The following is a 27,185-nucleotide window of genomic DNA, read 5'->3' on the forward strand; positions in this document are numbered from 1 at the left end:
GCAATAGTTTGTAATAAGTTTAACTACAGATGGGTTAATCTTGGGACTCCCTTCTATCTGAGCTCCATCTTAATATTTTTAAAAGTTTGTTATGACAAATATTTTTGAAGAGTGGCAGCCCAGAAGAATCCCTTATCCCACCCTCATATAAGAAAAACCTTTCCTACCTCAGGATGCCTTGGATAATGAAATATCTATATTTTTAAATACTTCACTACCAGTGCCTCCCACTCCTTACTAAAAATTACATGGCATTGCACCATCTTGTCTATGGTACTTAGCAGCTGACATACTATCTATTAAATCTTATGTGACGTTTCACTCTGCAACTTTTCAAAACTAAGCAGATGTCTTGGTAAAAAGGGATAACTCATGTTTAATAGATAAACATATGGCTGTTGTATGTGCTGCTGCTGCTATGTAGGTTGGGAAGAGCAGGGAAAAGCCCTCCGAAGGTTCTGATAAGGAAGGAACCATGATTTCAGAGCCTTTTGTTCAAAGAGACCATGTAGCATGTTTAAGAGGAAACCTCTGAAAGGTTCAGGAGACATCCAAAGATAAGCTGCTCAATTATACTATTGTATTTACCAGGTATGTGTCAAGTTTTCTTTAGTTAATTTTCTAATTCCAAACCACAAATGTAACAGTAATTTTTCCCAGCATAAAACATGACATCTCCAGCTTCAAGTGCTCTAAAATATAAGAAGGATACATCAAAGCACAACCAGAGAAGTGTGGGTACCTGCAATACAGAAATGACAACAAATTTTTTAAACAAGATATACATATAAACAGCTATAGGCGATGGACAAAAGCACTTAGCCATTCACAAAGAGCCAGATTTGGGGTGAGAAGGAAGGGACAGCCATGTAAAGATGTGATTATCTGCTAAATCAGCCAATTTAGTAAAATGTTAGCCATTCCAAAAGCCAAGACAAAAAAGGGGCAAATTTGTTCATTTCCCCTCTGGAATTCATAACCCCACACTTGGGAGCTCAGAAGAGAGGGTGCAAGTTAACGTGAATTGTGTCATATTTAACTTGGCTATTGCAATGAATAACTTGGCTCTTTTCCTAAATACCACACCTTTTTTACATTTCTGATGCTTTCCCTCTTTAATGTTGCTGTTTTGGTACATTAAGGTTTCTTTTCAGACTTTGCTTTTAAACATATACCTCTAATTCTCCTGTGTTCTATGGATCTTCTAATGTACAATGCTCCACTGGTGCTTACTGTGTTCAAGGAATTGAGAACTCTAGATATTGATGGAATTGTTTTGCCTCAATGTTCTCTCATAATGCGGTTTAAGACAAAGTGATAGTGATGGGGACTGACCATCTTAAGAGATGGGTTATGAACAAGGATTACAATCGCTTATTTACAAGAAGCTGGCATGGCACCTTCCCATCCCTCACCAATGCATTGACAGTGGACAGAACGCCTCTCTGTTTCTTTTCACCAGCATGACATAGATCTGTCCCACGATTTGTAGTCTGTATGCCCCTCGTGTGATTGGCCAAGACTCCAAGCAGAAAAAGCTCTGATGTGTCCTCCCCATGCTCAAAAGAATTACTTCCACCATTACACAAACATACCCCAGTCCAGATTAGAGCAATTTTAGTCAGAAATAAATTTGACATGAGCATGAAATACTCAACTGTATCATCAGGTGCAAACAGGCTTAACTAGGCTGTCAACCAACCAGAATAGTAATGCTGACTGGGATTTCGCAGATGTTATGGTGATGTCTTCGCCTCCAGTATAACCACAGAACAAGGTTTCAAAAGCTCTTCAGACCACAATTGGTCCAGGTGGGACAGGGACTGGGCTCTCAGCCACCACCCTCTAGCCACTTTCCCTCCTAATTTACCAGTTGCAGACCATCTGAACACGTAACCCATGGAAAGGAGTCTCTTGTTCTTGTCATCTTAAATTGCAAAGATTGTGTAAGTAACCAAATTCTTGCAGTACCATTTATGTTCAACATCTCACTTCAGTCAATTTAAAGGTAGTCTAACAAGCTCATGCATTAGTATTCCTGAATGGGTTTTTTCGCTATGCAAAATAGGTTAAATAGGAAAAAAATCTCTTCCACCTTCAAAGTCGAGACAGTAAAATCTTCCAGACGGGACCACTGTCAGGGTTGGCCAGTGTTTGACTCAATTAACTTGCAAGTGAGCTTTTATCTAAAAGGCAAAAATGTAATTTCACTGTCTATAGCTCTCTTGCTGCATGAACAATACTTGCTGCAATACTAGCTTTGCATGACACATCTTGTATTGTACAGCCATCTAGAGGACTTTTTCTTTAACTACAGCAATCCTATACTATTGCAATGCAAACACAAAACTGTGGGAATTGTAGGACTGGAAGGGACCTCAAGAGGTCATCTAGTCTAGTCCCCTGCACTCATAGCAAGACTAAGTATTATCTAGATCATCCCTGATAGGTGTTTGCCTAACTGCTCTTAAAAATCTCCAATGATGGAGAGTCCACAACCTCCCTAGGCAATTTATTCCAGTGCTTAATCACCCTGACAGGTAGTTTTTCCTAATGTCCAACCTAAACCACCCTTGCTGTAATTTAAGACCATTGCTTCTTGTCTTATTCTCAGAGGTTAAAGAGAATTTTTTTTCTCTTTCTTCCTTGTAACAACCTTTTATGTACTTGAAAACTGTTATCATGTCCCCTCTGATTCTTCTTTTCTCCAGACTAAGTAAATCCAGTTTTTTCAGTCTTCCCTCATAGGTCATGTTTTTTAGACCTTGAATCATTTTGTTGCTCTTCCCTGGACTTTCTCCAATTTGTCCACATCTTTCCTTGAAATGTGGCACCCAGAATTGGACGCAATACTCCAGCTGAGGCATGGAATAGAGCAGGGGTCAGCAACCTTTCAGCAGTGGTGTGCTTGTAGACACTCTAATTTAAGGCTTTGCATGCCGGTGATACATTTTAATGTTTTTTAGAAGGTTTCCCTATAAGTCTATAATATATAACCAAACTACTGTTATATGTAAAGTAAACAAGGTTTTCAAAATGTTTCAGAAGCTTTATTTAAAATTAAATTAAAATGCAGATCTTATTAGTTTAGTGTGATCCTTGCCCTTGCTTTTCCTTGCTGAGTTTTCCAGTGTCTGGTGGCACCTATTTAGATACTTTAAGCTGCACACAGGTTTCTGAGTTATAAGTTGATAACCGGCTGGCAGGAGGTCAGTGGCTGGAACCCCAGATCGGCAGCTGAGGTGAGTGGAGCTGGTGGCTGGTAGGGCTGAGCAGGGTCGGAAACCTGGACCTTGTCTGGCAAGGGGCCTGAGTTGGAACTCCAACCGGAAGCAAGGTGAATGGGGCTGCGGCGGGGACCCCGGCTGGCAAGGGGCCAGCAGCCAGAACCCCACAACGGCAGCAGGCTGAGCGGGTCAGCCCACCCAGTTCTGGGGTCTCAGAGGTGGGCTGAGCATCTCCCCCAGCCCTTCTCTGGGGTTTCAGCTGCCGGCTCCTGCCAGCCGGGGTCTCAGCCCACTGCCAACCTGGGGTTCCTTCACCCAGGCCAGGAGAGGGCGTTGAGTGGGACCGGCGGCAGGACCCCATCTGGCAAGGGGCCAGCAGCGGGAACCCTAGAGCGGCGGCGGGCTGAGTGGCTCAGCCCGCCCTGTGTGCCATCAAAAATTGGCTTGTGTGCCACCTTTGGCACACGTGCCGTAGATTGCCGACCCCTGGAATAAAGCGTAAAAATTACTCCTTGTGGCTTGCTTAGCACACTCCTACTAACACATCCCAGAATTATGTTTGCTTTTTTTTTTTTAATTTTTTTTTGCAACAGTGTTACACTGTTCACTCATAGTTGGCTTGTGATCCACTATGACCACCAGATTCCTTTCTGCAGTACTCCTTCCTAGGCTGTCATTTCCCATTTTGTATGTGTGCAACTGATTGTTCCTTCTTACGTGGAGAACTTTGCATTTGTCCTTATTGAATTTCATCCTATTCAGCCCATTTCTCCAGTTTGTCCAGGTCATTTTGAATTTTAATCCTATCCTCCAGAGCACTTGGGACCCCGTCCAGCTTGGTATTGTCTGCAAACTGTAGGCTCTGCTGACCCTTTGTGGACATTAATCCCTTTACTACCCTGTGGAAATATTTTGAAAATCCAACTCTGATGCAACTCTGGTGCTGTTACATGGTCACTGCTGTCTCAGTTGTGAGCCATTTTGGGATGTGCTCTTTTTACCAAGAATTGTGTCAGACACATGTTCATTTCTAGTTAACATGATTGATTAAAATCACAAGGGGACTTACCTCTATGCAAGATGGTAAGTCCCTAGTGACCGCCCCACACACACTCTTGCTAGCCTGAGCTCATCTGCATAAACTTGAAATATTGCTCGCTTGTGTGTGTCTGTGTGTGTCTGTCTGTCCATGTGTGTTTCCCCTTCCCTATAGCTTCTAATAATGTGGGAAGGCTTCTGTAAAAAAGCTGGTTTTCACACGGAACTCTGAAAACGGGCAGGGTAGGTAGGCTTACCTTGATCTTATCCATTAGGGGTTCAGCAGTAAAGAACTCTCTGTGGAGAATGCCCTGCCTCCAACTTCAGCATGCTCTGAGCATAGCTGCCTGGCCTGGTTATGCCCTAGGTACAGGCCCACTGAGGGCTTTAAAGATGAGTTGGAAATGAACATAGGGTGACCAGACAGCAAATGTGAAAAATCGGGATGGGGTGGGGGGTAATAGGAGCCTATATAAGAAAAAGACCCCAAAATCGGGACTGTCCCTATAAAATCGGGACATCTGGTCACCCTAAATGAACAGAAAGCCAGCCAAGAGAGTGGAGCAGTGGGAGGATGCACTCTTTGCATTTTCTCTGCTGAAAAGAGAGCATGTTTCTCCCAGTTTGTGTGGGACCTTAAGGTGACACCCTGACCCTGTGAAGGCAAAACTCCCATTGGCTTCAGTGGAGCTAGGATTTTACCCTCTATGTAGAGCCAGAGGCAGAGAAGACAATGCTAGTCAGGCCCCACTATTGTCAGCTCCTCTTATTGCACATCTTGTGATATTTGTTGTTTTCTTAAATCTCCAGCTCCAGGACTCATGTGACTCAGCAGCGACTTGGCTGTTGGCTCTCATTATGAAAAAAGGTTTTGAGGCCTCATGGCTGCAAGGAAAAGCTTGGAAATGTGCCCCCTGAAGGCTCCAAAACCAGAGGGCCAAGAAAAAGAACCCAACCTTTATTATTTTTAAAAAGCCAATGGGGTGGTTTTGGGCCTAACCAAGATTTCAGAGCGTGGAGGATGGGCCATGGGGCCCACCTGGGCTGAACACATGGGACATGTATCAGAGGGGTAGCCATGTTAGTCTGGATCTGTAAAAGCAGCAAAGAGTCCTGCAGCACCTTATAGACTAACAGACGTTTTGGAGCGTGAGCTTTTGTGGGTGAATACCCACTTCGTCGGATGCATGCATGCACCTACGAAAGCTCATGCTCCAAAATGTCTGTTAGTCTATAAGGTGCCACATGGGACACGGTGGCCTGGGCCTCCCTGGGGAAGAAGGGGCTCCTGGTCCTTTTGCTAGCGCTGCCCAGAGGAAGGACTGGCTTGGGATGGGAGGAGGGCAGACTCCCTCCTGGCTTCTCTGGGCATGAATTACACGCACTTGGCATTCCTGCCCTGGGCGATCCGGTGCATTCACACTGCGCCCTAAGGCTGCAGCACAGCGCGGGCGGCGGTCGCCTCAGTGACGCGAACCCAACAAGCCAGAGGCCCCCCGGACTCTGTGACCGCCCCGCGCCCGCTCTCCCGGCCCCCCGGGGCGGGCGCTGTGGGAGCCGGAGGCGGGGCGGGACCGGGCTGGGGAGGGCGGTGCAGGCCGAAGCCGGAAGCGCTGGGGAGTGGCTGGCTCCGTGCACGGAGCTGGGGAGCGCGGGCTCTCTAAGGTCGGTGCCTCAGCCTCTGTTCCGCCCCGCCGCTTTGGGGCGGGTTTGCCAGGCGCGGAGCCGCCGGGGCGGGGGTGGCTGCAGCTCCGCGGCGCCTCGCGGCGAGTTGGCAGCGGACAAGGCATGTCCCTGTAGGGAGCGCATTGCGGGGTGAGCCCGGGGGGCGCGGCAGTACCCGGACCTGGAAAGGGCATTGGAGGCTGGATACGGAAAAGAAACAAAGGTCTGATCGCAGCCTGCACGTTTGCTCCATCGTGAATGGTTCCCACAGTATTGCCTGGGCAAGAACAGGGGCCCCTGCTCTCAAACTGTCCCTCTGGAGAGAGAGAGAGAGAGAGAGAATGAATAATAATGAGAAGGGGGATTTCCTACATTGCCCCACTGAAATACTCAGAGCAAAGGGGGAGGGGGATCCCATAAGTGTCAAGAGGAGGGTCTTTAGGAAGCTGCTTTAATATTAATCACAAGAGGGAGCTGAATGAATCTCCTAAGAACAAGATCTACTAGTTGTGCATAGGCACAAAAGCAATAACACCAATCAATAGGGACGCTTTATCTAGAGGAGTGCAGGTATGTACAGCAGTGTTCAATAGAAGGAGAATCTCTGCAGATACATTTTGGGGAAAAGCTTGAAACATTAAACTGTTATTCTCTCCTCTGATGGAGTTTGTCTTCCTCTCTGACTATTGCTAAATTCACTGTGCCTGGGATGACTTGTATCCCTGGTTCATGCAGATACTTTAGACTATGAGATCTGTGTTGATTTAGGATTTTACACTATGCTCTTCACCAGGGTAACAGAATTTTTATTTCTATATTTTTGCCTTTGGAACATATCTGATGCACCAAGGTGCTGATCCAGAGGTCACGGAAGTGAATGGGGTCATTCTGTCGATTTCAGTGGGCTTTGGATCAGGCCCTGTATGGACTCTGCTTTCAAAAAAAAAAAAAGATTGCTGGGAGTCTGTTGCTGCCAAACACTGAATTCAAAGCAATCAGTTCATTGATTGATAATTCAAGGTGCTATATGTCAAGTTGAACAAATAATTCACAAAATAAAATTGTAATGAATTTTGCCTCCTTCCTAAATTGTTTTTGAACAGACTGAAAATTTCTCAGATTTATTCATTATTCAAAATTATTTGAGGAGTTCTGCGGTAAATCATACTTGGTCGTCAGATTATTTACCAAAAGTTTGTGAAGTCTTCGCAACTTACATTTTGCTTGTGTTAGCCCTTCTTTGTATCCAGAGTTTTGTTTTAAACCAAAAGAGAATAGCTTTTAAAGTTGTAACAAATTAAGGCCCCAGTCCTGCAAAGGCTTACCACGTGCCTCATTTGAATGGCTTGTGTTACGTCTTCAAGGGTCAGGAGGTCAGCAAGAGATTCTCTTTCATGTTGAGGTATAGCTTCGATAGTGGCATCAGGGACAGTTGACTCACGGTTCAGGAATAACTCAAAATGCTCCCTCCATCTGAACAGGAGCCCTTATGCAAACTAAGAACAACAAGGCAGCAGGGCCAGACGGCATACCACCTGAAGTCTACAAGTTTGGAGGTGAAGAACCGTAGGGAAGCTCCACAAACTTTTTCTTCATATCTAGTATAGTGAGAAGATTCCAGAAGACTTGAGAAACGCTAACATTGTTACAATCTTTAAGAAGACAGCAAGGCAATGCCTCATTAGTTTCCACAGGCTGACTTATCTCCCTTCTTAAAGATTGTAACAATGTTAGCGGTTCTCAAGTCTTCTGGAATCTTCTCACTATACTAGATATGAAGAAAAAGTTTGTGGAGCTTCCCTACGGTTCTTCACCTCCAAACTTGTAGACTTCAGGTGGTATGCCGTCTGGCCCTGCTGCCTTGTTGTTCTTAGTTTGCATAAGGGCTCCTGTTCAGATGGAGGGAGCATTTTGAGTTATTCCTGAACCGTGAGTCAACTGTCCCTGATGCCACTATCGAAGCTATACCTCAACAACGTGAAAGAGAATCTCTTGCTGACCTCCTCAGCGCTCAGCCGCAGGCCTGCAGTGTTGTTCTTGGTATCTACATAACGAAACGCTCTCAGTATCAAGCAGTTGGGAGGACAATGAAAAAGTTTGAGACGCTGCTTTAGAGAATAAGACTTTGTGACTTTAAGAAACATTTAAAAGCAAAAAATGTTGCCAAATGTAGCAGTCTTAGCTCAGAAAACAGTAAGAGAACACTAAGGTTTTTTTTCTCCTGCTGATGATAGCTCATCTCAATTGATTGGACTCTTACAGTTGGTATGCGTACTTCCACCTTTTCATGTTCTCTGTATGTATAAATATCTCCTGTCTGTGTGTTCCATTCTATGCATCCGAAGAAGTGAACTGTAGCCCACAAAAGCTTATGCTGAAATAAATTTTTTAGTCTCTAAGGTGCCACAAGTACTCCTGTTCTTTTTTTAGTAAGAGAACTCTACCCCAAAAAATCGGAAGAGGGATTGGTAATTATCTTATAGGTACTTCAGATCACAGTATATCAGACTGGATTTGTTATAGTCCAGTGTTTTCAGTGGAGAGTGCCTTAGCAAAGTGAAAATGATTCTGAATTTTGAAACATCAAAAAGTTTGAAAAAGGTGACTATGTAATTGCTCAAAATATAGGTGGGATACAATAAAAGGTAGGTCCAGCACCCACGCTGCAGAAACCTTATTGTTCTGTCTGAATATGTTGCAACACAGATGTTGGATATGCTTTTATTGTATTTGGCCCTTCAAAAGAGAAAATGCCCCTTATTAAATTCCTCCTCAGAATGTAGAAACAATATATCCATTACACAGTGGGTCACTGTGCTATGATCTGATTTTACATAGAGCAGTTTTGAAGTGCTGTTACTATACGTAAATTTTAAAGCTTTGTGCTCTGAATATTTAATAGTGAACATATGCTCTCTTTTAAAGAATTCGGAACTCCCCGATCCTGCAAGATCATATGTGTGGGTGAAGCCCTGATAATGGCATAGGTCTTTCTATGTATTTGTGATTTTTTTTTTTAAATTTCAGGGTCCTAAAAGTGTCTCATGATTACCCTTATCATTCAAATCCGTTCTTGTTTTATACAGCATACTTCTAATATGGAATTTAGTTGATGGATTCCTGTATTTGATTAAATTGAAAGTAAGATTTAAATATTTCTTTTTTATGTTGTACATTAAAATACCATAAATTGGCCTGTTTTGTATAGAAAGGAAATGACTGATAGTTACTTCCCACATTAATCCTTTTGAAAAGAAAAAAAAAGCCAGCATTAAAAATAAACTTTTTTAGACATGTTGTTACTTTGAAAGCAAGTGGCCAGAACACTGAGAGGCTTTGTAAGTTTCAGCTTGAAGCCAAAGAATAGTTACTCTGGAAAGGCTCATCCACTGCCAACATGTAGCATGTGAATGAGGACTCAATTGGAGGAAAGGATTTCCAAACTGACATTTTGGGTTGGTGGGTGTGCCCTGCCATTTTCTCATACTGATTATAAAACGACACAAAGATTCAGAAAACTGCAGGATATGTCACTTGGTCACCAAAAAGTATGTGTCTTTATTGCATTATGTCCCTGGTTGTTGCTATTAAATACTCACCATACTGAACTATTTCCTATAATTTTGCGTACTGTTTTTCAGAAGCTAACAACAAGGACGTCATCTGGAGGCCAGAGAAACTTACATTGCAAGTAGTGATGCTGCCACTATGGGAAATGTTTCTTTACCTGCTTCTTTCACTTGGCTTCCACTTTTATTCCTTCTATGAAGTGTACAAAGTCTCCAGAGGTAAGTCTGTAAGGCTGTCCTGTTCATTTTTTTGGTATTGCTTCTTGCCTTTGAGGTTCATGCTAGTCAATTATTGACTAGCTTTATTATTTAATGCATTAGTTTATTTTCCAGGCAGGCTCCAGCAGCGTTTCCCTCTGAGACTTTTGAACTGAAAGTACCTATATCCTCTCTCTAACTGAGAACCAACAGTATATAAAAAAATAGCAGGAGGGGCAAGCTGTGCAAGGAGTCTTTTGTCAAAGCTTATTCAGAGCTGGTGTTTATGGTATTTGGAGGACAGTTGGAAAGGGGTATCTTGACATTTGCCATTAATAGATATATTGCCTTTAATAGATCAAATTATAAATATGCTATGTAGAGGAATAAATACAGATTTTTTTCTTTATAATTTTGTAGTGTATTTCGTCTGATCTTCTGCATACTTACACAAGTGTTTAAGCCTGTGAGTAGTCTCATTAAAATCAGAGGGTCTATAGATGTGCTTAAAGCTTAGCACATGCACAAGTGTTTGCAAGATCAGGACCCATATTAAAATTGTGAGAGACAGGAATGGTCTGGGTGCAGGACTAGAATCCAGGAGCTTTTGAGTTCTACTCTCTGACATTTTATTCCTGTGGCTTTGGGCAAGTCACTCAGTCCTCAGTTTTGTAAACACTTATGCTCGTTGGACCTGATCGGAAGCCTGTTGAGGTCATGTGAGTAAATGCTCCCTAGTGAGAGCTGCCCAATCTAATTCAAAAGTTGCAGAATTAGTGAGGAAAGGGGATTATATTTTTCTCTTATAAAATGTCCTGCTTTTAATCACTCAAATTAACAGTGTTCTCCTGTCAGTGTTTCAAACCTGAGGGGCAAACTGTTCCATGCCTGGGAAGGAGTACATAATTGACAGCTAACCCATATAGATCTGTGAGTTATGCATACCAAAAGGAATTGCTGTAACAGCTTCTGTGCCAGAGTTGAGAGGCATCAATCATTTAACTCCGGACACATGCCACAAACGTTGTTGTATATAATAGTCTGAAACAACTTTTGTGTAGGACTTTTTAATGATCCTTTTTTTCCCTACAATACAATAGATACTGCAGCTGCAGAACTTTCTCCCTCTCAAAATGACAGAATCGAATATTTCAGGAAAGCTTCTATTTCTCCTGCAGCTTCATTGTCATCTCCCTCCTTATAGCTTTACTATCCATTAGCCTGAAATACTGCACAGTGTATTGTAAAATCAGTGCCAATGTCTTTCACACATGCCTGTCTGGACCCCAGTCCAGGAAGACATTTAAGAATATGCTTAACTTTGCACATTGTGAGTCGTTCCATTGGAATAAGAACAGGAGTACTTGTGGCACCTTAAAGACTAACAAATTTATTTGAGCATAAGCTTTCGTGGGCTACAGCCCACTTCATCGGATGCATAGAATGGAACATATATTGAGGAGATATATATACATATACAGAGAGCATGAAAAGGTGGGATTGTCTTACCAACTCTGAGAGGCCAATTAAGTAAGAGAAAAAAACAAGTTGGCCTCTCAGAGTTGGTAAGACAACTCCCACCTTTTCATGCTCTCTGTATATGTATATATATCTCCTCAATATATGTTCCATTCTCTGCATCCGAAGAAGTGGGCTGTAGCCCACGAAAGCTTATGTTCAAATAAATTTGTTAGTCTCTAAGGTGCCACAAGTACTCCTGTTCTTTTTGCAGATACAGACTAACACGGCTGCTACTCTGAAACCGTCCATTGGAATAGTTCAACTGAAGTCAGTGGGATTACTCACAGTGTGTAAAATTGACCACGTGCTTAAGTCTTTGCATGATCATGGTCTTTGCAGATTGAGGCCTTTTGTCTATAATTAATTCTTCATTCACTGTTGTTCCTGCCAACTCAACTATCCATATTTCCCATTGTGATCGGGATATACAATTCACATTCTGAGCGACTCAAGGTTAACGAGCTAGTGGGGGCTCAGTCAGCTTCACCCTGCCATAACGCTGAGAGATAAGAGAGGTGCTTAAAAGGCAAGAACATAGTACAGTTGGTGGCAAATCAGGGAGGAGAGAGAGCTCCAGTCCTCAGTTCCAGAAAAGACTGGTGGAAGGCAAAAGCTCCTCAAATGACCTCTGACCTATATCCCCTCCCTGAAGAAGGGAGAGCCTGATGTTGATACACTTTTAGTGGGACTATTCTCTTATTAGCCTGAGTGCACAGCTGGGGCCACAGTTTATCATAAGCCCTGTGAAGGAACAGAACCTTACCACACCCATAGGACAGTTTACGTGTGTTCATTTCTCGTTGTGGAACATTTCCTACACTGGATGACTGAGAACTAGCAGCAGGAAAAGGCAGCCCAGCAGCAGCAGCTCCTGCAGCAGCAAAGGCTGGTCCAACAAGTGGTGGCCTTAAAAGGACCTCAGGGGCCCGCTGAGGTTTCACCTCTAGGATCCATATGCCCAGCCCTCCTGGCTATGGCCATGCCAGTGAAGGTCACAAAAATAGGCCCCTGGGATGACTTGGAGGCTTTCCGTGTGATATTCAAGTGCGTGGTGATGGCAGGCAGCCCAGTGGCCACCTCAGCAGTGGGCCATCAAGTTAATGCTTCATCTGATCCAGGCCTTCACATGCTGCCTACTGAGGGCTGGATGCAGCAACAATGCACGAATATGCCTTGGTGAAAGTGACTGCATTGAACTACCTTGACATCATGGAGGAGACCTACTCATGCTGTACCATGAATGGAAATACCTCCATGGAGCCTGGTCCTACGTAGTGACTCAGAAGTTGTAGGACCTGTGTTGGTGATGGTTGAAGCTGAAAACTTGGACTGGAGTCCAGGTTGCTGAGCTTGTGTTCGTAGAGCAGTTCTCCCACATACTGCTGGCTGGGGTAGGGACTGGGTGTTCAAACTCTGGTCTGAAACACTAGCTGATGCAGTCCAGCTTATGGACAGGGTTACCAGATAGCAACTGTCAAAAAACGGGATGGGGGTGGGGTAATAGGCGCCTATATAAGAAAAAGTCCCAAGAAACGGGACTGTCCCTTTAAAAACGGGACATCAGGTCACCCTACTTATGGAGAGCTAGCTGGTCGCTGCAGTAGCTTCAGGGACGTCGCTTAAGAAGCTGCCAGAGGCAAAAGAGGTCCTTAGAGTTGAAAAAGAACCTAGCTGCGAGGATTGATGGATGGAGGTCTCAGTTCTGGGTGTGGAGGCACCAGTCTTTAAGGGCCCTAGCAATCTGTGGGGCCCTTCGCTCGTCTCCATTAGGAAACTCAGTTGCTCTAGGCCCAAGCCTGGTTGAGGAACCCTGAGGCCCCAGTCATCTCCTCACCAGGAAAACCAGGAGGCAAGAGGAGGGGAACTGTATAAGGAGGGACTCCCTCTTGCATAAGGCCCAAGGCTGGAGCCCACCTGGCAAGCATTGGGCATTGGTTTTCACATGGGTGCCCAAGACACCTGTATCACAAATGCCCCATATGGACTATAGTTATGGACATGTGTGTAGGGCTTTGGAGCGGAGCCCAGAGCTGGAGTGTGGAGCAGCTCCGGAGCAGTGGAGCTGCAAATTTTTGCCTGGAGCTGGAGCAGAGACGGAGCACAGTTCCAAAGCCCTGCATGTGTGTATGGAAGAAAGCTGAGCCTGTAAATTAACTCTGGCTAAACTGACTGTCCATGTCTAGATAAATAGGACAGAGCTCTGGGATATGGCCTGGCTGATTCCAGGTGTAGTTGACTCTGGTTCAGAACCACCTGGTTCCAAACCCGGTGGCCTTTTCTTAGTGTGTTCACAAGGTGTCAAACCCTATCCTAGTATGTGTGTGCAACCGATTGTAGAGGGGGCTGGCCTTGATGCTGACCTACCCGATTATCTTGGGATGGGGCTGGGAATATTTTTCAGAGATTCTGAGTGGATTTAGGACAGCCCCGAGTCCCTGGAGGTGCTAATTTAGGCGACCCTGAGAGATGGTGGACTCAGACTCCTGGCAGGTTTAAGGGAGGAGTTGGACTTTGGAGGGTGGGTCTGGCCAATGGGAAGCTCCCCGTAAATTCCGCCTAATAATGAAATGATGCTGGAGCCCTTACTGGAAGGGGATATCTTATCTAGAGGGTCTGACTTTGTCAGAGATCAGACGGAAGATGAAACCCTGAGCTAGGGCTGTGACCAGCTGTTGGTAGTCAATGGGGAGGTGATAGACCCACATTGAGCAGGGCAGTACTCCTGATGTGAGCTCTGGGCTGAGCCATTGTACCATCAGGAGAGAGACTGACAGACCAGTGATATTCAATCACAACTCTTTGTTCTCTGGTCTCATTGGCGTGAGGTCATGTGAGAAGACCCCAGCTGGGATTCTGGGCTGCTTCTACTGGCCCAGGGTTCACCAAGAGGTCACAGATTTCTGCAGTTTCTGTCCTGAGTGCCAGATTGTTGGCCCCAAAGGGGTGACCAAAACCCTGGTAGTTGCACCCCCTTTTAATTGCCATTCAGGAGGTACCCCAGTCATCTACTGGATTTTCCCTCTTTGTACTTTTGCACAGAAGACAACCAGGGGCTAGCCTGGACCTTGTACAAGAGATGTGGGAGGAACAGACTGCAAAAACAGAGAATGCTGTACACTGCATCCCAAAGCTCCAGGAAAGGCTCAAAATCCTGGGGGCCTTAGCCAAAGAAAATCTCCTTCATGCTCAACATGCCCAGGAGTGAGCTTATAACAAAGGAACATATATGCATGTATTTAACCTAGGGACTGGTACTCCTCTCCAAGTTACTGGCCAAGTGTCAAGGACATCCAAAGTAAGTCAGGTGGGGCCAGTTAATCATGAAATCAGAGATGAGAAGGACAAGGCAGGTCTAGCATGTTAACCTCCTGAAACCCTGGGAGGCCTGTGAAGGCTTGTTCAGAGTCCCTTGCCACTGGAACCAGTATTGGGACTCCAAGCGTTCACCTCTCAGGATCCTGACCCTGTGCAAATATGAGAGAACCTCCTCTTGAAGTGGAGGGTCCAAGTATGACAGTTGGTGAACACCTTCTTGGCGATATTTTCATCCCGGCTGAGATGAACCCATCTACTTCACCACCATGTCCAAATGGAGCCAGGATATCTGGGAGAACCCTGAGTTGCTTCCTTGAAAAATGCGTGACGCAGTGAAGCTAGAACTCTGTGACATGCTGGAGTTAGGAGTCATTGAAGAGTCTCATAGCGACATACAAAGTCCCATTGGAATGGTCCCTAAACTGGATGGTGCCATCCAGTTCTGCATAGACTTTAGAAAGGTTAATGCTGTCTCTAAATTTGACGCATGCCCCATGCCCTGGGTGGCTGAACTACTGGACTGGCTGGGAGAGGCCCAATATATCACAACGTTAGACCTGACAAAAGGATGCTGGCGGATGCTGCTCACATCAGAATCATGTGAGAAAACTGCTTTCATCACCTCATTTGGCTTACATCAATTTCATTTTAGCCTCCGTGGAGCAACAGCATTGTTCCAATGACTCATGGACCAAGTTTGCAGACCACATGGCTCATACGGGGCAGCCTATCTTGATGATGTCATCTGTAACTGGGGCTGGGAGGCCCATCTAGAACAGATCACTGCCGTTCTCTGTTTCCTGCAGGAAGCTGGACTGACCATGAACCTGGTGAAATGTAGCATTGGAAAGGAGCAGGAGACCACCAACCTGGGATATACTTTGGAGAAAGGCCAGGTCTGGCTCCTAGTGGACAAGATCCAGGCCTTAAAAGTCTACTAATTCCCAACAACCAAAAAACAGGTTTGGAAGTTTTTGGGGCTCATGGGTTACTACTGCCAGGCTTCTGCCATGGATCTCTATGATAGTGGCCCCTGTCATAGACTTGATTAAGGACATATGGGGCAGAAGCCAGCGAAAAGGCTTTCCAGACATTGAAAGACCATCTGTGTAAAGAGCCTGTTTTGTATAGCCCAAATTTTTTGGCATATGGACACTCTGGAGGTGGCCCTGGGAGCAGTAAAATCAGAGGAGGTAGACTGGGAAAAGACCCTGAGCTATATATATTAAGCCTCAAGCTGTTTCTCTGAAGCTGGCATACCCAGAGATAGAAAACAAAGGACTGGTAGTGAAATGGACTGTGGTTTCTCTCTGATATTACCTCTTGGAAATCCATTCATGCTTTACTCCTGAGGGAATTTTGCACCAAAAAATTAAAAATTCTGCAAAATTCTGTATATAATCACTCGAGTTTCAATTATTTTGGTAATTTATTTCAAAATACTCGTCGACAAGTATATAAAAAATACAGACAACAACCAACATTCTTTCCCACAGTAGAGTGTTAAAGAAACCCCTACAACAACCCAGTTCCAGTTGGGGGGTACTGGAGAGGGCTGGGTGGGGCTCCCAGAGCCCAGACGTCTGCACTCCCATTCCCCTCAGAGCCCAGCTTCAGGACACACCCCACTCCCCACAGAGCCCAGCAACAGGGCAGCCCCCAGCCCAGACACCCACATACCTCTCCCCGCAGAGCCCAGCTGCAGGCTGGATCAAAGTGTGCAGCCTCCAGCCCCGCCAGGCTGGGTGCTCTGCTCATTGCGAGCTGGGCTCTGCGGAGTCCAGCGGCCCCTAGTGGCAGCCAGAAATTCTGCGGAGGAAATGGCATTCTGCAAAATTCTGCATTGCGCAGTGGCGTAGAATTCCCCCAAGAGTAATGCTTTTCTGAGGTAGTTGAACATTGTGAAACACATGAATCCTTGGCTTATGCATTGGTACTTCTCTCTCCAGCCGTACACCTTCCTGTTGTAACACAGGCTGGAAAGGCTGACCAGAATGCTGATTCCACACCCCCACACCCCGAGGGAATTTGGGGAAGCTAGCCCTGGTTCCCCAAATGCCATCTTGAGTGGGAGGGTGTGTACAGACCCCACATTGGGCAACATGGGGTAAACGAGCTAGTATGGACCAAGTCAGCTGCACCTCTCCACACCTCTGAGAGATGCCAGAGTTGGAGGGAGGAGCTTAAAAGGGGAGAGCACAACATCGTTTGGTGGTAGACTAGAGAGGAGAGTGGACCTCCAGTCCTCAACTCCTGGATCAGAGCTGGCTGAAAGCAAGAACTCCTTGGACAAGCAATGGCTCCTCCCTGAAGTGAAGGAGGGCCCGATGCTGATCCACGTTTGATGGGCCTATTCTTCTATATTTGCCTGTGAGCCCCAATAGGGACCTACAGTTTCTCGGAAGCCCTCTGAAGGAAGAGAGTCTTACCACACCCGTAGGACAGTTCACTTGTGTTCACTTTTTGTGGTTATTGACAGCTCCAGAAGGGGCAGACTGTGCAGCTCTCAGCCACAGGGCTGAGCTTCTTGTGACTGGACTATGGTGGCAGAACACCCAGATGCCACAGACTGAGTCCCAGGGAGTGCCATGAGAAAGGACCATGGTGACACCCATCTTATGCAGCTGTTTATTTACCTAATAACATTGAAAGTGCACCAAGTTCACTCTTCATTCAACACTACCTTTGCTAGTTTTAGAAATCTATGTATTTGAGCATTTCAAAAGTGGGCATTTAGGAAGAAATGAGTCCTCTACAGCCCACTTCTTCGGATGCATAGATACAGTCTGATTGTTCTATAAGAGACTTTGCTTAAATAATATATATGGTACTCCTAATAAATGATGTATAACAAGAAGATGAAAAAAAGAGATTATGGCCACTTTTTAATTACAAAAACAGAAGAGTTATTAGAAGATTAAATGAGTATTATATGTTATGATCAGGGGCGGCTCTAGGTATTTTGTGGCCCCAAGCACGGCAGGCAGGCTGCCTTCAGCGGCTTGCCTGCAGGAGGTCCCTGGTCCCGCAGATTTGGCAGCAGCCTGTGGGAGGTCCGCCGAAGCCGCGAGACCAGTGGACCCTCCGCAGGCATGCTGCCGAAAGCAGCCTGCCTGCCGCCCTCGCGGCAACCGCCAGAGCGCCCCCGGTGGCTTGCCGCCCCAAGCACGCGCTTGGCGTGCTGGTGCCTGGAGCCGCCCCTGGTCATAATGCAGGGATAGGCAACGTATGGCACGCGTGCCAAAGGTGGCATGCGAGCTGATTTTCAGTGGCACTCACACTGCCTGGGTCCTGGCCACTTGTCCAGGGGGCTCTGCATTTTAATTTAATTTTAAATGAAACTTCTTAAACATTTTAAAAACCTTATTTACTTTACATATAACAATAGTTTAGTTATTAAATTATAGACTTATAGAAAGAGACCTTCTAAAAACATTAAAATGTATGACTGGCACGTGAAACCTTAACTTAGAGTGAATAAATGAAGACTCGGTATACCACTTCTAAAAGGTTGCTGACTCCTGTTATAATGTGTTTCCTCTGCAAATAATTAAGCAATAGAATTATATAGTGTGATACAATACAGCTGTATGCATTTGTTTCCATCTATTTACTCAAAGCTATCTTGTCTAATTAAGTTTCCTTTGATATTGTCTCACTGTAGAGTGTTTTGCTGCACATTAGTTCTTTTCTTGCTGTGGTGGTTGCTCTAAGGGCTTGTCTACACTACAAAATTAAGTCGACTTTATCTAATTTGACCTCGATCCTCTGAATTAATTAAGTTGATTGTCTCGATGGAGTGCATCCTCACTAGCAGTGCCTGCGTCAGTGCACAAAGCAGTGCGTCATGAGTAGCTATCCCAAAGTGCAACTTGCCGCAGTGTGTTTTGGGAAGTTTGTGCAATGCCTCATGGAACCAAAACATTGTCCCAGAGGAGAATGGGAACATTGCATCGGCATCCCACGATGCTCTGTGCTCAGTAGCAAACAACCTAGTGGTTTTCACGCCTTAAGTTTGCGGCAGATACACCATAACCCCAGAAGCATGGAGCCTGCTCAGTTGTACACTCTTGCTGTGAGCATCTCAAACACCTCACGTCTTCTCCTGCAGTATTTCCAGAGCCGAAGTAGGGTCTGCCATGCGGAACATAGTGCTATCCTGCAAGCAGTCCTGTTGCAAGCCATTGAAAAAAACAATTCACAGTTGCTGCTGGCAGTCACAAAGCAGCTGCACTCTGTTGAGCACCATTTCTGGTCCTGTGAAACAAGCACCGACTGGTGGGACCGCATCATTTAGCAGGTATGGGATGACGAGCAGTGGCTGCAGCACTTTTGAATGCAGAAGGCCGCCTTACAGGAACTTTGTGCAGAGCTCTGCCCTGCAGTTCAGCAACACAAAAATGAGAGCTACTCTGACAGTGGAGAAGCGAGTGATGATCACTGTTTGGAAGCTTGCAGAGCCGGACAGTTACCAGTCAGTAGAGAATCAATTTGGAGTAGATAAATCAACTGTGGGAGCTACTGTGCTCCAAGTGTGCAGGGCCATTAATTGACTTCTGCCACGAAGGGTAGTTAGTCTGGGAAATGTGCAGGACATAGTGGATGGTTTTGCCGCAATGGGGTTTCCTAATTGCAGTGGAGCGATAGATGGCACGCACATCCCAATCTTGGCACGAGACCATCTTTCCAGAGAGTACATAAACCAAAAGGGATACTTTTCAGTGGCATTGCAAGCACTGGTGGATCACGGAGCATTTCACCGACATCAATGAAGGATGGTCAGGAAAGGTTCATGACGCGCGCATCTTTAGGAGTTTGGGTCTGTTCAAAAAACTGAAATCCGGGACTTTCTTTCCAGACCACAAAATGAACATTGATGATATTGAGATGCCTATAGTTATCCTGGGGGGACCAAGCCTACCCCGTGGTCCCATGGCTCCTGAAGCCATACACCAGCTGTCTGGACAGCAGTAAGCAATGGTTCAACCATAGGCTCAGCAAGTGCAAAATGGTGGTTGAATGTGTCCTTGGTCATTTGAAAGGGCGCTGGAGAAGTTTACTAACAAGGTTGGACCTTAGTGAAGAGAACATCCCCACGGTTATAGCTGCCTGCTGTGTGCTCCATAATATCTGTGGAAAAAAAGGGGGGGGGGATTTTCCGCAGGGATGGGCAGTTGAGACAGATCCCCTGGCAGCCATTTTTGAGCAGCCAGACACCAGGGCAATAAGAAAGGCGCAGCAAGGGGCGCTGCGTATCCGTGAGACTTTGAAAAGCCGTTTCAATAATGAGTCACAGTAACGTGAGCTGCTTGTCTGCATTGTGCTTTCCCAAACCTTCACCTGCCTTGTATCACGCTCCCTGTAAAGCCAACCCCCCACCCAAGCCCACTGCTTCTACTCATAAAGAACATTTATTTCTTGAATCCATTTACTTCATTTAACAAACATAAGTAAAGAGGGAGAACAGAAAAAAATAAGGTAACCTTGGGGGCAAGGAGTTGTCAAGTTGGAACAGGAGAAACATTTTCAGCTGTGTAACATAACACTGCATCAAAAGTCTGTGTTCCTTTGTTCCTTGTACCCTCCACCTGTGTTAAGTAAAGGAATAATGGACTTTTTACCCACGCCTCATGGAACACTTGGCGGAGGGTGATTCTGCTTCAGGCGATGCTCACTGGCTGTCCACGAGGGTCTGCAGAGAGACTCTACCCTCCTGTTTGTGTTCCTGCAGTTCAACCAGATGCCTCAACATGTCTGCTTGGTCCCTTATAATCCGAAGCATCTCATCCTGCGCCGCACGCTCTTGCTCATTGGCAGCTTTCCTGCTCTTCATGTCCATGTCTAACTTCTCGGATACTGAAATCCTCCACGCTCTCAGCTCTGTGTCGGCTGTCCCAGAGGCATCCATTATTTCAGTGAACATGTCCTCTTCTGTTCTCTTTCTCCTCCTCCTAATCAGTGAAAGTCTGCTTTCAGGAGTTGGTGACATGCTGAAGCTGTCAGTCATGGGGGAAAAAATAAAGGAGCCATTGTACATGAATAAAATGTTTCCATAGCAAGGCCGTTTTCATAAAACAAACAAACAAACAAACAAAAAACCCAAAACAAAACCCAAAACCTTATTACTCTACGTGCAAGCCATAACATAATCAGAATCTGTAACCATTTGCTGTGCCATTTTGCTGCTCCAGCCATGGCGAGTAGGGCCCCTCAGGTCATGGGTGACCGCACTTTTGATGAAGTCTCTTGCAGGAGCATGTTGGGAGTAGAGGTAGTTAGTCGAACAGTGGCCCTTCCCCATAGCACCACGGGAAGCTGTTTATGAATGGGGCTGGGAGGGGAGGGGACGTTTTCACTCCCAAATTGCAGAATCTCTCATGTGGGGCCCTAGTCACCTATCAGCCACTTTAAACTACTTGCCAACCCATGCCAAGCACATTAAAGGCACATTAGTGGCTGCTTGGTTTGGCGATCTGGAATGTGGGGGTGGGTGGGTCTACATGCCCTTTTTTTTTTTTTTCTTGTAAGAGCACTTTTAATGAAAACGTCCCCTGTTTTCCTTAGGTGACCCTGTGTGATATCAGTCTCCTTAGGGTAACAGGCGGAAAGGAAGGATATGCTGCAAATGTCTGGGTATAGACCTGGTCCTTATGCTGCTATGCTGTGTACCACAATGATGCCAGCAGAATTAATTCAGGAGTTGCATGGGAAAGTGTCCTACCATGGTGGAAGAAATAAGACTGCCCTGCCCAGAAACCTTTTGCAAAGGATTGCAGAGTACCTCCAAGAAAGTTTCCTAGAGATATCCATGGAAGATTCCTGGGCTATCCCAGTCCACATAAACAGTCTTTTCTGGGGGCCACCCGTTGCGTAGCTGGAGTGGTCTCTTGTAAGCAGAGAACCACAGCACCTTGCTTTTTCTTCACAGTAAACATGCAATACCACCGAATGCGTGTGCCCTCTAAAGTTGAACTGGACTTTGATTGTAAACTGTACATTCACCAGGGGTGCCTTCCCCGGCATCACGGTTGGCCACTGTGATGTCCTGCAACCCACCAGGCTCCAGGGTTAAAAATATTTCCTGGCTCTTGGGGAGAATGGATCCACCGCTTGACTGTGTCCCATTCTCCTCCTCTTCTTCCTCATCCACCATATCATCCTCCTTGTTGTCCCTAGACTCACACACCTGTGAAGTGTCCACGTTGCTTGTCGGGGTGCTGGTAGGGTCACCCCCGAGAATCGCATGCAGCTCGTTGTAGAACTGGCATGTGTGGGGTTCAGCACCAGAACGACTGTTCGCCTCCTTTGCCTTCTGATACGCTTGGCGAAGTTCTTGTATTTTCACACGGCAGTGCTATGTGTCCCTCGTGTAGCCCTTCTCCCCCGTTCTACAAGTAATCTTTGCATAGATGTCAGCGTTTCTTCTGCTGGATTGGAGCTCTGCCTGCACAGATGCTTCTCCCCACACAGCGATGAGATCCCCCACCTCCTGTGGAGACCATGCTGGAGTGCGTTTGGGGCATGTAGTCTCCATGATCAGCTGTGCTCAAGCTGGCATGCTCCCAATGCTGATCAAACAGGAAATGGGAAATCAAAAATTCCTGGGGCTTTAGCAGGGGAGGGGCTGTTTCCTGTGTACCAGGCTGCAGTGCAGTAGAGTTGAGAATGATCTCCAGAATGCTCACAGATGAGCATTGTGGGACACCATCTGGAGGCCAACTAAGTCAAGTTACGCAACACTGCGTCTGCACTACCTCGCAGTTGATCCATGAAAATCGAATTAAGCGCTACACAGGAATGTGTCATCTGACATGCTCTACCCTTGGAATAGCAGCAAAGAGTCTTGTGGCACCTTATAGACTAACAGACGTTTGGGAGCATGAGCTTTCGTGGGTGAAACTTATAGACTAACAGATGTTAGTCTACAAGGTGCCACAAGACTCTTTGCTGCTTTTACAGATCCAGACTAACACGGCTACCCCTCTGATACTTGATACCCTTGGAATAATACTCATTCACAACCATACTCACCAACTTGCTTCTGAACAAGGAAACATTTTTCAAGTCTTCCACAATGTATCCAGTTGCATGAAGAGTACCTTGAGGTTTCTTTATGAATTTCTGGAACTAACAAAATAGATTTGACAGATTGCAATATTGCCGCTACTACTATTTTTCACAGAGATTTATGTATTTAGGAAACCCCGTTATCCATTTGCTTCATCAAACCTTGATGCAGGAGGTGTGTGATTTCTTTTTGTTTGTTGGTGTGCTTGTTTTTTCCAGTTTAAAATTCAAACCGTTTTACGTGAGAGCGGAATAACGCTTTAAATTCCGTTGTGTGCAGGGGAAATCACCAACGGACAGTAATGAGCAGTGGTCTCATTTTTAGTCATTTTTCTTCTCTAATCAGTTTTGAAAACCACTTCATGAAACTAGAACAAGAAGGATTTTAACATTAAAAACTCCTGGAGCCCCAACCTCTGTGGTAGATAGGAGAGTGGATGGTCAATTTCCTTACTCCTGTTTCTTTATATTAGTGAAACTAAAGAATCCTTAACATTTAAATATCTTGGGAAGGGGAGTTGTTTTTTTTTCCACCAGAGGACAGTAAACCCTATAATTAATGTGTGTGCCCATGAAAGCTTTTACATGAACACTTGAGAAAGGTGTATTTATACTCTCATATTTTATGAAGGAAATTTACTTTTTAGCTATCTTTATGTTGCTTTTCTATTATCTAGAGTTGTATGTGTACTCAGAGAGAAGTGATGGGTACAGTTTTAACATTTAGAAATAATAAATATGATTTGGCTCTTATATTTTGGGTATTTTAATGTAAATAAATTTACACTTTAATGGTTAAAGAGGAACTCCTGCTTAGAGGAAATATCGATAGAGAAATAAATCTTGAATTCTACTGCATTTTAATTAGTCACACATTTTATGCTAAGTAAGGCCCACATCTTGCAATCTTACTCCTGTGCTAAATGTTGTTCATGAGAGTAGTTCCACTGATATCAATGGGACTACTCACATGAGTAAAGTGAAGCTTGTGTGTAAGAGTGTGCAGGATCTAGTTAATTATCAAGATGGTAAACTGAAGCACTTCAAAATAACTGATTCTTCATGATATATTCTCTGTAAAGGTTTACAAGATCATTATTTTTATTGCAGTCATATAAAAGTCTTGTGTCTTATTTTTCCCACTAGAGGGAGATATCAAACAGGCTTAAAAACACTGGAAATGAAGACCAGTATATACTTTACATTTTATAATTAGTAAAATAAACCCAACCTATATCATAACAGTTGAATTTCATTTTAGATTATAATTCCTAGCACCAAAATCTTTTTGTATAGAAAGATAGCGAAAACTAGATAAGACTTAGTTGAATCCCTTGCTATTGCGTTCAGAGTGTGCCCCATGGATGGCTTTTTCGGTCTTGGAGGTTAAAATAAAACCATGCTGTTTTCTCTACAGTTTGCTAATATTATGCTGAGTGTTTTTGTTGCCTCTTTATTAACCTCAGGTAGACCAGGACTTGCTTTGTGAATTGCTACAGTACCAATTAATCTTTGCTTTCTGTTTAATTATTATTCTAATTTATTATTTGTATTATGGTAGCACCCAGAGCTCCAATCAGCATCAGCACCCAATTGTGAAACACACAGGAAGATGAGATCACTGCTCTAAACTGCTCACAGTCTAATGCTCTTGCTCTGCAAGCTGTCTGTGTGAGAGGACCCTTGCCCGCACACAAAGCTTTATTGGCTAGAGCAGGGGTCAGCAACCTTTCAGAAGTGGTGTGTCGAGTCTTCATTTATTCACTCTAATTTAAGGTTTCGCGTGCCAGTAATACAATTTAACGTTTTTAGAAGGTCTCTTTCTATAAGTCTATAATATATAACTAAACTATTGGTGTATGTAAAGTAAAAAAGGTTTTTAAAATGTTTAAGAAGCTTCATTTAAAATTAAATTAAAATGCAGAGCCCCCCAGCCTGGTGGCCAGGACCCAGGCAGTGTGAGTTCCACTGAAAATCAGCTCGCTTGCCGCCTTCGGCGCACATGCCATAGGTTGCCTACCCCTGGGCTAGAGGCTTTGTAAAGGCACAAGAGTTCACCCACTTGGAGCAGTTTGCAGGATCAGGGTATAAATTAAGAAAAGATGCAACAAACAATAGAGGGAAGAAGAACAACAATGAGAAGATCACCCAGTTATACAGGCCAGCTGTGTGCACAGTTAATTGCCAAGTAGTGGGCAATGTAACTTTTGACCATAATTGCAGTTTTGGAAGAAGAGAATCCATTCTGTCTTGGTTTCTCTAGGAATCTGAATATGATGTAATTAAAAGGTGAAATAGAAACCATTGAAGAGCATAGGGAAGCCATTTGAAGAGAATGCTCTCAACACTCTAGGTCTCGTAGTTAATTAAATTGATTTAACACATGGAAGCTGACGTGTTTCACTGGAATGGCTAGAGTTCTAATCCTGCTTCTTTCGCTTTCTTGGTCTGTGGCTTTGAGGTTCTGTCACCTTTCTGTCTGTCTTTCCATCTGTAAATAAGGGATAATACTGACCTGTTTACCTCCCGGGGGTGTTGCAAAAACTGATTAATTAAGACCTTAATGTCTCTGCAGTGCTTTGAACATATAAAGTGCTATCTAAATACTAAGCATTATTATTGTTATAGGGAGACAAGGTTTTATGTATACCTATGGAACAGCATGTTTCCAAGGCTGCTTCTATGGAAGCTTGCTCCCATTCCAGTACAACCTGTAAAAGTATTTTCATAGGTGTTCTGTACCCGGTAGTACTGGATTAAGAGGGTCTTAGAGTTAAGAGGGAAATTTTCCTAGATAAGAAAAGACTGCATCTCCCCCCCCCACGCCCCGATTTATCTTGTGTGTCACAAAGTCAGAGGCAGAAACTTTGTTCTCTTGAACTTTAGATAGATATTGAAGTTTCACAGAAAAGCTGAGGCGTGATTCATCAGGGATTTAGCCTTTCACTTCAAGCATTTTCTGAACTAAGCATATTTAAACACTTGAATTTCTGAGGCAGCCTCTCACCAGCCGGAATCTGAAGTGGGCTTTGAGGACAGTTAGTTTGATTGGGATGCACTTGTGGGAATAGTTCAGCTGAACCAGCTAGATATTTCATGGGTTATATCTGCTTTTTGCAGAATATATGCCCCCCCCATCTTTTAAAAAAAACCAAAATGAGGTCTCTAGTGATATTTGTGATCAATGACTGTGACTAGTTCATACTTTAAATAGAGTTTAGGGATATGTGTATGTGTGTGTATGTATATGTATTAAATCATCAATTGTGGTGATATTTAGTATAAGACAAAAAAATCCTTCCTCTGCCTTCTCTCATCTTTTTCTACACTGGGGAGCATAGTATCACACTGGTGCTTAGATTTCGGTCATGGAAGTGATTGTCTGCACTGAAACAGACCATGAGCCAACGTATTTTCATGTTTTTTCTTTAGAAATAGAATAAAACATGCATTAAGGATGAAAGGCTGTGGAAGGCCTCCAACTCAGCAGAACCATGTGCTCCACTGTGTGAGGATTGAGTAACTGTGCAGTCAGTACATGGAGATTCAGCATGCAGAATGTATGGTGGAGTTGGGTTACTCTGCATGCCAGCCCTGCATGGATCAGGGACAGCATCAGTGGTCCATGGTTGTATGCATACATCAGCCAGTAATTGGGGATGTGCAAGGATCAAAGACCAGGGACTACAGTAGTGACTATTTTGTTCAGACCTAAAGATTGGGGGTGGATTCTGCCTCCTTACCCTTCTTGATTTCTTCCTGCTTAAAGAACCTCTCTTTCCACTTGCTGTGTGTTTGTTTTTCAGGTAGATACAAAGAATTTCATACTGTTTAAAAACTAACACTGCAGGCCCATTGACTCTTATTTTTTTTTGGTGAGCTGTTATTAATGGGGGGTATTATTCTTGGCAGAATATGAAGAGGAACTTGAAAGAGAATTTGAATTGGAAAAAGATACTTTGTTTTGGGGACTTAAAAAGGTAAGGTCAATGAATATTACTGATCATTTTAGTTTATAAGTTTAGTGTAAATTCATATCTCTAGCAATTCAGTTGAAGTCTTCTTCAAGTGGATTGTGACCAACTTTTATGATTACTGTATTAAAGAATGTTCTGCTCCTAGGTAGGACACTTGGCACAGATTACTATATTCTGTGAATTATTATGTGTTGTAAAATGTGTTCCCTCTCCTCAGTTGAGTATTATTTTAGAGGTATTTTAAAGAGTTACTCAGATTTTTATGGATCCTATTATTTGCCTCCCTCCCTCTGTAAAGCCAGGCACCTTTAATATTTTGAGTCCAAGAACACAGAACTCAGAGGGAGAGAAACTAATAAGTATAAATATACTATATTCTAAAATGATGTAAAGCATCTTTTCTATGTGTAAAAATACATAGGAAAGTGCATCCTCCAGTGTGACAGGAGGATTCCTTCCCTTCAGCTCTTTTTCCACAGGTTTTGCAGTGGGAGGGAAGGAATTCTGGCCCAATGTTTTTAATCAAAATAAATTAGTTAAAAGTGGTTCTTTGCTAGCACACTTTCCTCTCCATGCCCTGCCTCTCCAACTTCATTTTCAGTGGCAGG

At 44.4% G+C, this 27,185-nt stretch overlaps 1 protein-coding gene across 5 annotated transcripts in view; it reads left to right on the forward strand.

Annotated features, from left to right (window-relative positions):
- Nucleotides 1–5,838: 5,838 nt before the first annotated feature.
- Nucleotides 5,839–27,185, forward strand: part of HHAT (hedgehog acyltransferase) — a 365,126-nt gene continuing 343,779 nt past the window's right edge. For 3 of the 5 annotated variants that reach the window (XM_039528543.1, XM_039528546.1, XM_039528547.1), the window contains exons 1-3: nucleotides 5,969–6,153; nucleotides 9,572–9,718; nucleotides 26,513–26,580. In XM_039528543.1, the coding sequence (XP_039384477.1) occupies nucleotides 9,628–9,718; nucleotides 26,513–26,580 (159 nt within the window). In that variant the 5' untranslated portion in view covers nucleotides 5,969–6,153; nucleotides 9,572–9,627. Of the gene's footprint in view, nucleotides 5,931–5,968; nucleotides 6,154–9,444; nucleotides 9,479–9,571; nucleotides 9,719–26,512; nucleotides 26,581–27,185 lie in introns of those variants that run through there. The other 2 variants (XM_039528544.1, XM_039528545.1) reach the window with 2 other exon arrangements.

The sequence above is a fragment of the Mauremys reevesii genome, linkage group 3, assembly GCF_016161935.1.
Source record: "Mauremys reevesii isolate NIE-2019 linkage group 3, ASM1616193v1, whole genome shotgun sequence".
NCBI classification, from domain to species: domain Eukaryota; kingdom Metazoa; phylum Chordata; order Testudines; family Geoemydidae; genus Mauremys; species Mauremys reevesii.